Source organism: Pseudopipra pipra, chromosome 6 (assembly GCF_036250125.1).
Source record: "Pseudopipra pipra isolate bDixPip1 chromosome 6, bDixPip1.hap1, whole genome shotgun sequence".
NCBI classification, from domain to species: domain Eukaryota; kingdom Metazoa; phylum Chordata; class Aves; order Passeriformes; family Pipridae; genus Pseudopipra; species Pseudopipra pipra.
In genome coordinates, this window is record NC_087554.1 from 31505502 (window position 1) to 31519683 (window position 14182).

The 14182-nt window shown below is 36.8% G+C and overlaps 1 protein-coding gene across 1 annotated transcript in view; it reads right to left on the bottom strand.

Moving 5' to 3' along the window:
- The window catches only part of PALS1 (protein associated with LIN7 1, MAGUK p55 family member), a 58043-nt gene that overhangs the window by 13858 nt on the left and 30003 nt on the right, over nucleotides 1-14182 (bottom strand). The window contains exons 3-6 of the mRNA XM_064658354.1: nucleotides 7762-7970; nucleotides 2098-2175; nucleotides 1235-1381; nucleotides 433-594 (exon numbers count right to left, since the gene is read on the bottom strand). Coding sequence (XP_064514424.1) covers nucleotides 433-594; nucleotides 1235-1381; nucleotides 2098-2175; nucleotides 7762-7970 — 596 coding nt within the window. The remainder of the gene's footprint in view (nucleotides 1-432; nucleotides 595-1234; nucleotides 1382-2097; nucleotides 2176-7761; nucleotides 7971-14182) is intronic.

Sequence of the window (14182 nt, forward strand, 5' to 3'; positions counted from 1 at the left end):
CCAGCCTAAAACACAGCATCATATAAAGTGCTATGAAGAAAATTACCTCCATCCCAGCCACACACTACCACAATCACACAGCCACACATTTATTAATTGTGGACTCAACCAAAGACAAAGATGAAAAGTCATGGCTTTTCAGAGCTAAACAAAGGTTTTCTTAGAAATCACTAGAAGTAAGTCTAAAGATAACAGCTTGGTTCTTCCACATTTGTGGGCTTCACTTTTGCAGATAATTGCCATTATACTTATCAACATCATCTTATGCATCAGAAAGAAAACTTGAAACGGCCCTTTATGTATAAACACCAGCTACTAGAATGACAATATTTTTGAAGCTAAATATGAGTAAAATGACAAGTAGAGTGAACAGGCATTAGACTTATGAAATGACTATTTGTTGCACAGAAAATAAGAAGTGTTTCAACTTACCAGCAAGTCAAAAACTTCATTGACATCTTTTCCACGAATCTCAATGCCATTGATCTCCAGAACTTCATCCCCTTCATGTAACAGCCCACTCTTCTCCGCAGCACCTCCTTTCACTATTCGACTAATGATAACAGAATCCATTTCATTGCGAACAGTAGCACCCTGTATAGTAGCAACACATTCTGAATTTATTATATATATGAAACTCAAAGCCATCTATTGTATATATTCCAAGACAGTGAAGGAACTATGCTGAAAGAAAATGCAAGTTAACAGCTCAGATGTATACACCCAATGCTCCAATTCAGAAAAACACTGCTTAACTCCTTCACTAAAAACTGAAGAATTTAATTGCTCCGCACCATAAGATTATTTTTTTTAGAAACATAGTCCTAAGGAAACATTCATTTGAAAGATGCAAACAGAAGATGATATCACTAAAAAAAACACCAAACCAAAACCCTAAACCAACCAACCAACCATAAAAACTCACACCCAGTTGGCACAAGGCTCTAAGCTCCCCTTCAGCCAAGCTTGGTATAGTGACTCATGTCAAGAAGATCTGTCCAAATCCAAGCTTACAGAAGCTGAACAGATTTTACATGTTCATATGGCTACTGCTAAATGAAGTTAAACACAGGTTTACCGTCTGTGACTGTTTCTCATTTTGGAGGGAAGGAGGAAGAGTGTTTACAAGTCAAACATTACCTTCACATTCAAATTCCAAAAGTTTCATAGCAATCTGAAAAGGATAAAAGAGCTTACTTCCTTTACATATAACTTAGTGAGTACCAGTACTTACCAATGGAATATCCCGAGCTTTCTCAATGCGAACTATTTTAACCGTCTCCCCTCCGTACACACCAACATTCTCATAAATTTTTTCATCTGTCATAGGCTCTGGTTGCATTTCTTGTTCTGCAACTTTATCATGAGCCAGTAAAAGTGCCTGGTGTTAAACAAAATCAGTTCAATTACAGAAAATGTCACACTTGATATGTATACAAAATAGTACAGTTCAACGAAATTCTGCAATTCCAATAGTCTCTGCAGGTTATAGAATACTGTAAACTGACTCAAGCAATAAAAAAAATAATTTATCACAGCTATGTAGCACCTACTGCTTTTCAAAACTTTTCTTTCAAATTGGAAAATAATAAAAAAGCAATTTTGAACACAACTGTGACTGTACTTCTAGCTTCTCTGTACAAAAAACCCCAGACACTAGTTTACTATGTATGCGACTGCAGATTCAGACATAATAAGTTTTGCAGTGAAAACCAGTTACATCACCACCCCAGGACAAAAGTCCCTTTATGCATCCTATGGTAAGCATGAAACAGCTGTCAAAGGTAAAAACATAGATAAGCAAAGCAGCTCATGTGTTGCCCTGTTGCTACTGATCAACTGCTACATTGTTTTTGTGCAAATTATCCTGTAAAACTTGTAGACTGTAGCAAGGGCTAAATATAATAATAAACTACACTTGATTAGAAATTTTTGTTGGTTTCTGGAAATTGGAAACACCTCTTCCTAGAAAAATGAAGGTTGAGGCATAAAATCCATCCTTGCCCAGTCAGCCCAAGACAGTATAACTTATTTTTTGCAAATGAAAACAGCAATAAGAAATACATCCATCAGATTAGAAGTTTCATTTTGTTTTACCTGCATGTGAGGGGCATTCAGCAAAGCATTAAGCTCCTGTCCATCCTTATGGTGGCTGGGTTTCAAAACACACTGTACCTAAAAAGAAATCAAGTAGTAAAACTCTCAATCTACCCAGTGATTTATCAACTCTCCCTTGTCTACTCAAGCACAACCCTCTACTTCCCATTACTCATTTCACTGAAAATAAAGTATATCCATGTAGTTACAATGGCTGCAGATTGAAGTTAATCTGGTACACATCAGGAAAACATGCAATGACACCACAGGACTAATCCAGCACATCTTGCCTCAGTAATTATCTACCAAATCTAAGCTGGTACCCAGTATATCACACAGATTTGTCAATACCAGAGACTGGCAATGAGCTCAGGTATCACAAAAATGCACACAAAAAGAATTAAACTCTAGAAAGTTAGTGAAAGTTAGTGATTTCACATTAGTGGAATCAATCACAATGTGTTATGTGAATATGCTGGGCTTTTAAACTGGAGTAATTTCTTAACGTGACAAGCCTGTCTCTTCCTTAAAAGAAGACTATGATATCCTTATTACGCAAACTATTTCCACCAACATCAAGGCCAAAGATTCTGAGACAGGTTTTGCAATGCATCCAGAACTCCTGTCTCAAGTGTACAAAGCAAAACTTCAAGAAGTCCCTCCCTGAAAACCTGGTTTCTTTGGCCGGTTCCAAAATCATCTACCTTAACACAAGGACAGGTTTTGCTCAAGCAGCTTCCATTGCCAAAATAGGCTTTCTGTCTCATACAGTTACCAAACAAGCCTTGCCATCATCTCTTGCAAATACTGGTATGCTCATAGAGAAAGCCAGGAGCAGGGAAGTCCTCCTTATGTAAAGGCGAGGCTGAAGAAGATACTTTCCATAACCATTATCCTCTGGCTTAATCTGACCAAAGGCACACAAGTCCAACAGCACAAATGAATACAGACACGTCAAGAGCAGATTATACATATCAGAGGAGCAGCTTTCAGAGATAGAAAACATTTTTTTCCAAGAGCTTTTTACTCCTACAGATGAGGTAACGTGCCATCAGAGAATTGAGAAACTAAAAGTTTCAAAGAGAAAATAAAGCATTTTGTATGATCTAGCAACATCCAAGGGAAAGCCTCTAGCCTAGAAGCAATTATCTACAGAAATGCTAACAACTCTCTTGGATGCAACTAGATGGCAGTACTGAGAAAAGTCAAGAAAATGTTAAATTCTAGCAGAAGCCTCTAAATGAACTGTTTCCATGGAGCAGGATCCTCACATAGCCAACCAAACACTGCCACGTGGAACAAGTTCCCATGCTTAGCAATAAACCTGGCATAACCTCCTAATGCCTTCCTTTTGACATCCCTAGAGCATATCTCATGGTGAATGTAGTCTACCTCAGAATAGCCAAACAAGAAGACAGATTTAAATTATTTTAAAGTGATTTCTTTAAAATCATAGAGAACAGAAAGAAGTCAGTTTCACAGACGTCGGACTTCAGTCATACCTCTGAATTAGCCAGGAAGCTATTATGCCTGGCTTAGAGCAAATTTTAGAGTGTCACATAGCAGACAGAGCTCTGTAAAGGACATATTTCACTAACAAGTTGCCCTGTGTAAACAGAAAAGAGTCTTCTATACAACAGACTTTCTCATAGAGGCTTATTTAAGGTCTCTTAACTTTCAAAGGTCTTCGAATTCCTTTATTGAAGAAGACACAAGAAGCTTAATTTAAAGCCTTATTTATCCAATCTTTATGACCTTTTTGCAGGAAAGCCTACTCAGAAAGCAACTTGAAAGTCCTGCAAGCAAGACGACCTTCTGAATGCAAGGTCAGAGGCTGGGGATTTGGCAGTAGAAAAGAAAGCAACCTGGTTCAACCAGTTATTCTGTGTGTGGTGAACATCCTTTATTCAAGTTGAATTTCGTCTTTGAATAATTTGATTATTCAAAACTTTATTGGCTCCTCCCTTCTTTAAGAGAAAGATACATCTCTTATTTGTTTATTTAATGAAGCGCCAGGAAGGCTTTAGGCTGCCAAATACACCACCTATCACACCAGTATTGCTGCATGCCAGAGTCCTTTGTAACTCATGGTAATGAATCCCACAGCTTTATCAGACTAAGAAATTTGAAGTAGCCTGTCATTCCAGAAGCAAAACACCACCTAAAGCATTAATTGCACTGAATATGTGGCAATGCTTGTATTTTCTTAACTCTTCAGAATAGTTTTTATTGTTAATTATGTTAACTTTAGTTCAAGCAGCCCTCCAAAAGCTATCAATTTGGTTTCACTATACACACCACAGTTTGGAGGCACGTATGGTGGAGGCATGTGCTGGAGTGATATTAAACATTCAGAATTTAACTGCACCTGCAAAATCCTGTTTTTGTTTACTCTCAGGTGAGCAGGACTGTTGGATGGAATGTACATACACATATTAGTGCACTTAAACCAGAAGTTAAAAGCTTCCAGTGCATCCCCTCAAAAGTACTGATCTGGTTTATTTGCTTGAATTTGCAGAAGCAACAGTAACAAATCCAAAACATTTAGAAACATAGCCTATATAAATTGAACCTATTATGTACACTTAATACCAAGAACATCTTTAAGGTATTTGGTATGTCCTGTTACAGGCCAAAAATTATAAACTGTCTGGAATGCTGCATCAAATATTCTCACAAGGTCAAGATTCAGACCATGTTCCCATAATCCTTGCCCCCATCTTGGTCAAGTTTAAATGGATTTAAAATCAGTTTAATTACACTTGATGTTTACTGGCTATTTTTATTTAAGATTTCGACTACACCCCATTACATGAAGATAAGCTTTTCTCAAATAAATTCCTTAAGCTCAAGTGCTTCATTCCACCTTTTTAATTCAATTAAAGTTTCTTTAAAAAAAAAAAGGAAAAGTCTTGACCTATTTCTGTCTGGTTATCAGAATTGGCGGGAAAAGTTAACTGTACAGGTGTACTACTAATTTTAAGTATTTTCAAAAGAGGACTAGAAAATTTTTTTAAAAAGTACACTTACGTAACTAATATTACTTCTGTTCTAAAAGCAAGGATGCTTCATGTTGCCTTCTGAAATTGTATTGCAAACTGTCTTTGCCTGTTAGAGCTCTTCTCTTCCACAGCACATAGCCTCAAACAAAATATGTCTGCAGCTTTAAATTAGGGCACACACTCCAAAACAGTTTCAGAGTTATACACTGTCACTGATGACCTGTGCACTAAAATATGCACACTAGCACTACCTGCCATTTAAAATTAATGTCATGCATGTATCTGCTATTTTTCTTCCTTGTAATGTCTTGTGGCTTTATCATGAAGATGTTATCAGTATCTTAAATCCAGGCTTCTGCAAATGTCTCTTCAAAAACACCCTGAAGTAAGTAAATGAATTGCTTTCTGGGGGAGCTTCCCATACCCATGCTCAGGGATGGAAAAAGCAAAAGACAACAAAAAATCAGAGTACAAGAAAAAACTTGGGCATGCAAGATAGACACACTGTCAGGGTTAAAAAACACACCACCAACAAACCCCAACAAAACAAAACAAAAACACCACCAACTTTTTCTAAAGCAGAAATAACTTCCTCCCATACTGCTACCATAACAAATACAGAAGTCTTTCCAAAATGAATAAAAGATCTGAAAAGCAAACATAAGATCTTCTATTCAGACAAGACAAGGAAGTATAGAATGATGTGAATGAAGGCCTCAAGGTGTTCCTCCTTCTTGAGACGCTTCTGTCAGACACAGAAATATTTGTCCTGAGTTTCTGGCTCTATCATTTTAGGATGTTATTTAACATATTGCAAAATACAAGTCACTTAAATACATGAGAAGCTGAATCACTAGGAAACTAGATTACATCTGAAAACGGGGACAGACATATGCAAAATATTGACTTTTCAGGAATTTCAAGGCTGGACAAGACAGGGATGGGAGATGAAGAATCAAAATGAGTGCAGTGATATGTTTGCCTTTTATGTAATAGTCTTGCAGGTGATGATCAAATTGTGTTGGTTTAAAAACTTTGGATTAATGAAATATTTTCTTTTTGCTTAACCTTCTTCATGGACTGGTAAGAGACACAAAACTGGCTTTGCACCACCTTCTGATTTTAGGATTTACCAAATCACCTGAAAAAAAGAGAAGAATATGTTGGGAAGGTAAGGGGTAGTGAAAAATGGGGAGGAATGTGAAATTTTGAAAACAGACCTAGAGTCTTCCTAGGCATATTTTCTTCTTGGAAACTTCTATTAAGTAGCAAATAAAAGGACATCATATTCACAAAGGGGAAAAAACAGCTTTCTTAAGAGTTAAGCCTTAAGAGTTAAATCTGTAATTACAAAAGGAGGTTCAAAAATTCTGGCTTGTATTGAATGAAATCCCAAACTAGGCCTAAGTATAGTGGATGTTTGGGGAAGTAGCTTACAAACAGAAGTTAACTGAAAAGGTTCCTTCAGACTTCCAGACACTGAAGAAGCCTAATGAGGATTCTGAAGCAGCCTACAGGCTGATGAATAAGATGGAGGGAAGCTCATATGTAAAATACTCCCACCTGGTTTTGGCACAGTCTTACTGACAAACCTAAACAGGAAAATCCTAAGCTGCAGTTTAATCAGCAAGTGCAGCTTTAGATAGCATTTAAATGATGTCCCTCAAGAATCAGTGATTTCTTCTGCAAAAGAACTTCAAACTTGCTACAATACTGTTGACTTACAAGGCTAAAGTCTAGAAAAAGGAAGGAGAGTGGAAAAATCTGTTGAAAAAAAATGCCTCATGCAGAAAGAAAACCAGACACTAAAACAAACAAACAAAACCAAAACCACCCACCAATACCCACAACCTGTTGCCATACTGAAATACCCCAACCAGTGTACCTGAGTCAGTTTGATTCACCGAGTGCTAAATGCTGGAGCCTTTATCCAGCCTTGAGATCTGGTTTTGCTGAACTACAGTGCTAGACTTGCACTGATACTGGTATTTAAGCTACCTAGTTCAAAGTTAACAAACAGGTATTCATCTCAGATGTAGCCACACTTCACTGCAATATATACACGAACCAGGAAAATTGTGACAAAAGTTACTGAGCAATCCCTCAGAATATTTTAACAATTTCTAAAAAACATCAAATCTTATAAAAGAGCTGTCATCTGTCAGACAAAAAATTAAGTGTAATCTGACCATCACAGCAGTAATTAAAACATTGAAATTAAGTATGTTGCTCACTTTAAAGCAGAATGCTTGTTTCCAGTGTGGTTGTTTTTTCAGAGATGCTTCCCCATCTAAGAACCATGGTTCAATTCAGAGGAAAGCCACAGTAAGAGAGAACTGTAACTCAATCCCTGAACACTTGAAACAAAGAATATCGATGGTAAGAGAGTTAAATTTTCACAATCGCTTCTTTTTCCTATGTTTAAACATAGTACCTTCTCTGTTACATATCTATCCATGCTAAAAATGGAGTCCCTATCCCCAAAGTATTTTTCTGGTTACTGTTTGGAAATCTGGAAAAACCAGATACAGCAATCAGTGACTATTATAATTCCTTTCATATTCAACATTCAGTAACTCGGACAAGCTTGACGAGTACATATTTCAGCAGTAGCTATGATTATAGGTTTCACATATATCACAGGGATGCATACTGTACATACCTCTTGTGCTAGTTCATGTGCATTGGAGATGAGAGGATATGGAGGACTGGCTTTGTTCATGTGCACAGTAACAGCGTTGTGTATCTTAAATGCATTCTGAAAATCGCTATTTTGGACAAGCTGTAAAATGAGCGAGATGTCCTCTTGGCTCTGAGGGTCTACCAAAACGTGCTGGATATGCTTAAGAGAAGTTAGCAGTTCTTCCACTTCTAGGTAAGAAATAACAAAATACAAATAGGATATGAGTTATCAAGATAAATAATTAAGGAATGTTTATATTAAGATTTATACTGCTGTTCAGTTTTTAAATCAGTAGTGATGTATGCAAGTTTATTAGTTATCCATATTCACTCTAATGTTTGGTAGCAGAATGTAACTGAATTACAAAAGTAGGAAAAAAACCAAACAAAAAACCCTCAAGTCAGTAAGGGAAGAGAGAAAAAAGCTGATACACTGCTCAAATTTAAATTCCTATTGCAGGAGCAGTTCTTCCACAAAAGAAATTGCTAATACGTGAAAGATCCCATAACTGCAGCTCATGTATAGCTAAATGTGAAAGAGGGACTACACTGCAATATGAAAATAACCACTTTGCTAACCTAATCTTGATGCACTGAATATTCACTGATCCACCCTTCCATTTGCAGCTGCCACATGTGGCAGATATGTATGTATCTCAACCAAATATTGCCTACTTATAAAATGTGTGTTTGATAAGTTAACTACATTCAATTTATAAACATAAAATTATGCTCAGTCTTAGCACATTAAAATAAAAACAATGAAAAAATATCATGTATGAACATCTATGAGTTTTGAAAGTTATCTACACCAGAGAAAAGTCCATATCTTTTACCTGCACGAGTATGGGTTCTGCTGGGGCAATAAAATATTTTACATCTTAATAACCAGTTTCTATATGTTTGTAAATACTACTCATGTACTACATTCTTGAGTTTCAAGAATTGATCTGATGCTTTACAGGTGCTTTTCAAAGACTTTTATATTTTTTTAAACCAATCCAAATTTGTGCAAAGTATGTCACTTCTCAGTATTAAGTATTTGAGAAACCACCTGACACAAGGAATGTGAATCAAACCCAGGTGAAAAATCCTCAAGCAGACCAAAAAAACCAGTGGATGTTTTGAGCCTGAAATAACACACATTATCTGAAAAAAACCTGTTCAGCCACAAGAGGCTGGTCAGCTATCTTATATTTTAATAAATGCAAGTAAGTTTGAACTTTTGAATATTGGTGGCTTTAAAAAATGAACAACAAAGAAAATCCCAAATTTTGACTTCAGTATCAACTGAGAGTTTTCATCTCCCTTACTGATATCAAAATATCAGCTTTGAGAATGATTTAAGTTTTAGCAACCTTCATTTATTCATTATGAGCTAAAATAATTAGGAACGCTATCAAGACATCAACTAAGTTGCTTTTTACATGAAAAAATCACAGTAGATTCTGTTAACTCACATGAATACTTCTGCTAAGAAATTTCCCTTACATATTTTTAACCTCGAATTCATCAGTCCACTGAACACAAGCCTAGATTCAAAACTGTCAAGAACAAGATGAAAAATGGTTGATAAATGGGCACATGAAAACCATATGACCTAATAAAATATGTATTTCCAACAAGTTTAATGGTTTTTATTTCGGACAAACCATACCTACATATCTGTTGCCAATTCTAAGTTTGCAAGTTAGTCTTCTGTATTATAAAAGGAAACAAACAAGCCAGAGCTACTACTCTTTACTGTCTACAGGACAACAAAAAAAAGTAATAAAAACCCCTCCAAAACCATTTCACACACGCTAAAAACATCCTACCCACCACAGGTCAAGGGCTTCTTCCTGTAACCACCAAGGGAACAAAGGACAGTAGTTGCACAGAAAGCTTGGATACCAGCTGTGCAGGATATTCCACTGGTGAAATTCAGTACAACTCACAACACTAATTAAGGTAGCCAATGTCTCACCAGGAAATTGTGTACACAATATACTGCTAACCACATGGGGAGAAATATCATTTGGAGAGAAGGATAAAGAACACACTGCAAGTGAGAATATTTGCTAAATAGGATGATGTCAGCTGGCAAAATTCTCATCTAGTGAAGTATGCAGAGAACTAAAGCATCTCTGCAACTCATTCTCTCAAGTCTGAGGAAGGGCACTATTTTCAAGCATTAAGAAAAAAAGATGTGTAAAACAGATGTTACTGTATAGCTCCCATTGATACCTATTCAATTAATAAACATATCAACTCAAAATTCTGTTATTTGTTACTTTTGCTGGATTCAAAAAGCAGTGAGGTGCTAGAGAAGAAACGGACTTTTTCTAACTCATCCTGCAGTTGTTATTTTATTCCATTATTTCTGAATTGTCTCTCCTTCCTTACATATCTGACAATTCAAATACATACACATATACACACATAATTCTTTCTAATACATATATAAGATATAAATTCATATAGAAAGACATATTACACTGTATCTATAACAAAGACATCCTGTTCCTAGATACCTTTATATATTCTCTTTTCAGCACTTTGCTAGTTCCTTCTGTGCTGCCCTTTCTTACAAACTACCACAGTACTCTCTTCCCCATATAATTCCTTTCTATAGTGAGGCTTCACCTGCTGGATGCCAAAGCCTTATACCAAGTGATTTCCCACCACCACAAAAAAACAAACAAATATACCCCTCAGCACAATTATAAAAGAGAAATAATGCTTGAAAGGAGTGAAATGAAATATTCCTCAAAAGACAGCAATTTCCTAGTCACTTGTTTAATAAAAAAACCATACACATAAACCCACATACAAATCTGGCTTTATGCATGCCTAATTCTCTCTAGGTTCCTGTTTCTAAATTCTAGATTACAGATAAGATTTTGGTGCAGAGTTTGGTTTTTTTTGGTGGTTTTGGTCTTTTTAAAATAACAATAATTTAAAAAAAAAGCCAGGTAATGAAAGACTCCATCTCTAGCTATATCCTGTTGAAAGGTTGTCTTGAGGAAAAAAGAAGTTCAGAAAAAGACTAACATCTGCATTTACTCACAGAAAAGTCAGGGTTCTTTTGCAGAATAAGTCCATTTTTTAATCGTAGATCAATCAGCAATCAAATACTGATTTTTGTCAAGTCTTCTTTTACAAGAAGTGTTGCAGCCTTTTTTCCATTAGACTATGAAATGGCTGGAATGTGACTGAGCACTGTGCAATATACGCATTAATCAAAAGACTGCCAGGGCAGAAGTATGCAACTGCAGGGGAGGACCCGCAGTCACAGCTTAACGTTAGATTAGAAAATAAGGAAAAGAAAATAAATGTTGTTTATCACCTCAAACAAAAAGTTAAGAACAGCAAGCTTAAGAAGATGGGTTTTATTATATGTCAGCACCAATATCTTCATTCCCAAGCCTTTTTATAGACCTCTAGAGTACTCTATGTGCTGGCGCCATCACTTTAATTCTCCAAATATAACTTGAATCATGGGGCTAAGAAAAAGGAGGTTTGGATAAAACAATATTTCTGAAAGTCTACTTATAACATATTTATAAATAAGTTTTGGCCAAGGTATAAAAAGCAAAAAAATAGCCGGCTTTTCCCCTAAAAAAAAATTCACTGAAGTCAGAAAGGATTTACTTCCGTGAAATGACAGTTACTCATTTAACTAAGTTACCTGAATGAACTGTAGCAAACAAAAAGAGTCTACATTTTATAGAAGCGTACTGCTGTGAAAAAGTCTGTTAAATACTTATATGCACATGTTCTAGGTGCAGGGAATGTTATTTCTATTGAGACAGCTGTCTAAATCATATACTGTTTTGATAATAAACATGCCCTTTAAAATTCTTTTGATTAAGTGTCCTCCTTTATTTTTGTAAATAAAATCTGATTTGTTTAATCTAGTCTGCTTTTTTTTTAATGAAGAAAACATTATTGGCAAAGATCTGCCAAATTAGACATTGGCACTCAAAAAATGTTTTTAAAATTAAAAATACAGACACACAGGTCAATATTCTCACCTAAAAGACGTATCTTCAGAAGAAGCTCTATGGATTAACACACGCACACACACAAAATAAAATCAGTATTGTAAAAAATACTGAACAAGGGTAGTTTAGCACCTCCATAATTCACTAGCACCTGTCCAGGCTTATCTGGGGTTTTCTAATCAAGCTCAGAGATTTGTGAAAGTGACTAAGCACTCTAACCTGGACAGCAAAACTGGAAAGAGGGAAAGAGCAGGAGCAGTGTAGATCAGAAATTCAGTAAAACCAAAGAGACAACTACAAAAAGTTCACATGCTAGCAGTTATTTTTTTAATAAAGTTATAAGCTAGTAAGTTCCTTGGAGACCAAAAAGCTGTATACGTAAATTTAAAAAAATCTGGCCTAATTCAGGTTTTGAATAAAAAAAGCAAAAGTATTAACAATAATGGACTCAAATCCCCTCTACGAATCTGTATTATTCTGTGAGTGTATGTGTATATAAATACATATGGAGAAGACAATATCCCTAGCCTTGATACTAACCAGAAACAGACACCTTTCCGGGAAAAAAAAAATATTCTTCCTTTGAAATTCAGCATTAGTGTCAGATGTTAGAAAGATTACTCCAGAAACTGGACATATGCTTAATAGTAGAGGAAAATTTTGGAAGAGTTCAAGCTACTGCACAAGCTAAATTTAAAATTTAACCTAGTTTTCATTCTTTAGGGACTATAGATGTTAGAAGACCGCAGTGTTTCACTTACAACTATTTTCTCCTATGTTTGCAACAACTCAACATCACAGTTGAGTACAATCAAAAGCACCACTCTTAATCACAGAGTGGGTCATCTGGTCCAACCTCCCTGCTCAAGCAGGGTCACCCTAGAGCACGTGGTACAGGACTGCGTCCAGACAGTTCTTGAATATCTCCAGTGAGGGAGTCTCCACAACCTCTCTGGGCAACCTGTTCCAGTGCTCAGTCACTCACACAGGAAAGAAGTTCTTCCTCATGTTCAGGTGGAACTTCCTGTGCATCATTTTCAGCCCATTGCCTCTTACCCTATTGCTTGGCATCACTGAGAAGAGCTTGGATCCAACCTCTTGTCACCCTCCCTTTAGATACTCATAGACATTGATGAGATCCCCTCTCAGTCATCTCTTCTAAAGGCTGAACAGGTTCAGGTCCCTCAGCCTTTCTCCATGAGAGGTGTTCCAGTTCCTTAATCATCTTTTTTGCCCTCCACTGGATCCACTCCAGGAGCTCCATGTCTCTCTTGTACTGAGGAGCCCAGAACTGGACACAGTGCTCCATGTGAGGCCTCATCAGGGCTGAGTAGAAGAACTGGATCACCTCCCTCGACCTGCTGGCCATGCTCTTCCTGATGCACTCCAGGGTACTACTGGCCTTCTTGGCCACAAGGGCACACTGCTGGCTCACAGAGTGCTAAACTATAAATCCTCTCTTCTTCAATCTTAAGTCTATCCGATCCAAACAATGACAAGAACCAAATTTTAATTACAAAAGTAAAGTTTTTTTCTTGTGGACAAAAATCACCTAGTCATTTTCCTTCAAGATGCATCCTATATCATATATTGCTATTTCCTAATTTACCTCTTTCCACATACCTCTGTATTCTTCCTGTCTCCAGTGTTTGGTGTTTCTCTTTTCTTACATCAAGTATTCACAGAATCCTACTTTGATTCACACCAATCTCCCCCCTTCTACACTTGCTGAGCCAAAACTAGTTTCCTCCTTCCAGCTTTTCACAAATACTTTCTCTGACAATCCCTCAGCTTCTCCTGCAGCCTGTACCCTTTTTAACACATTGAAAGATTTTAAAACCCACCTTTCATCATCACAGTCATTTCTTCACCGTTATCTCTTCTGTTCAAACAGCTTCAGTCTATTCCAACTCCTTACTGGCTCTCAAGCATATCAGACCCATACATATTACTCCTTTCTCATCCCTATTAGCTTCCATGGCTAGCTGTTTTACCCGCTAGGCCTCCCTCCAAGTTCTCAGCATCTCAGCCATGAAAGCCAGCCCCAGCTTTCTAATTCCGAATTACTCTTTCTGTCCTTTTGCAGTTCCAGTTTCCAATTCCTCCAGCAGTAAGTCTTCAGAGCTTTTGAGCTTGATTAGAAAACCCCAAATAAGCCTGGACAGGTGCTAGTGAATTATGGAGGTGCTAAACTACCCTTGTTCAGTATTTTTTACAATACTGATTTTATTTTGTGTGTGTGCGTGTGTTAATCCATAGAGCTTCTTCTGAAGATACGTCTTTTAGGTGAGAATATTGACCTGTGTGTCTGTGGCTAAGCAAGTCCCAACTGAAGTCACTTCTACTGTTTGATGTCCATCTTTGCATCTTCTGCTTCGTGCTCCCTCTAAGAAGCGAATTTCACAATCGAATACC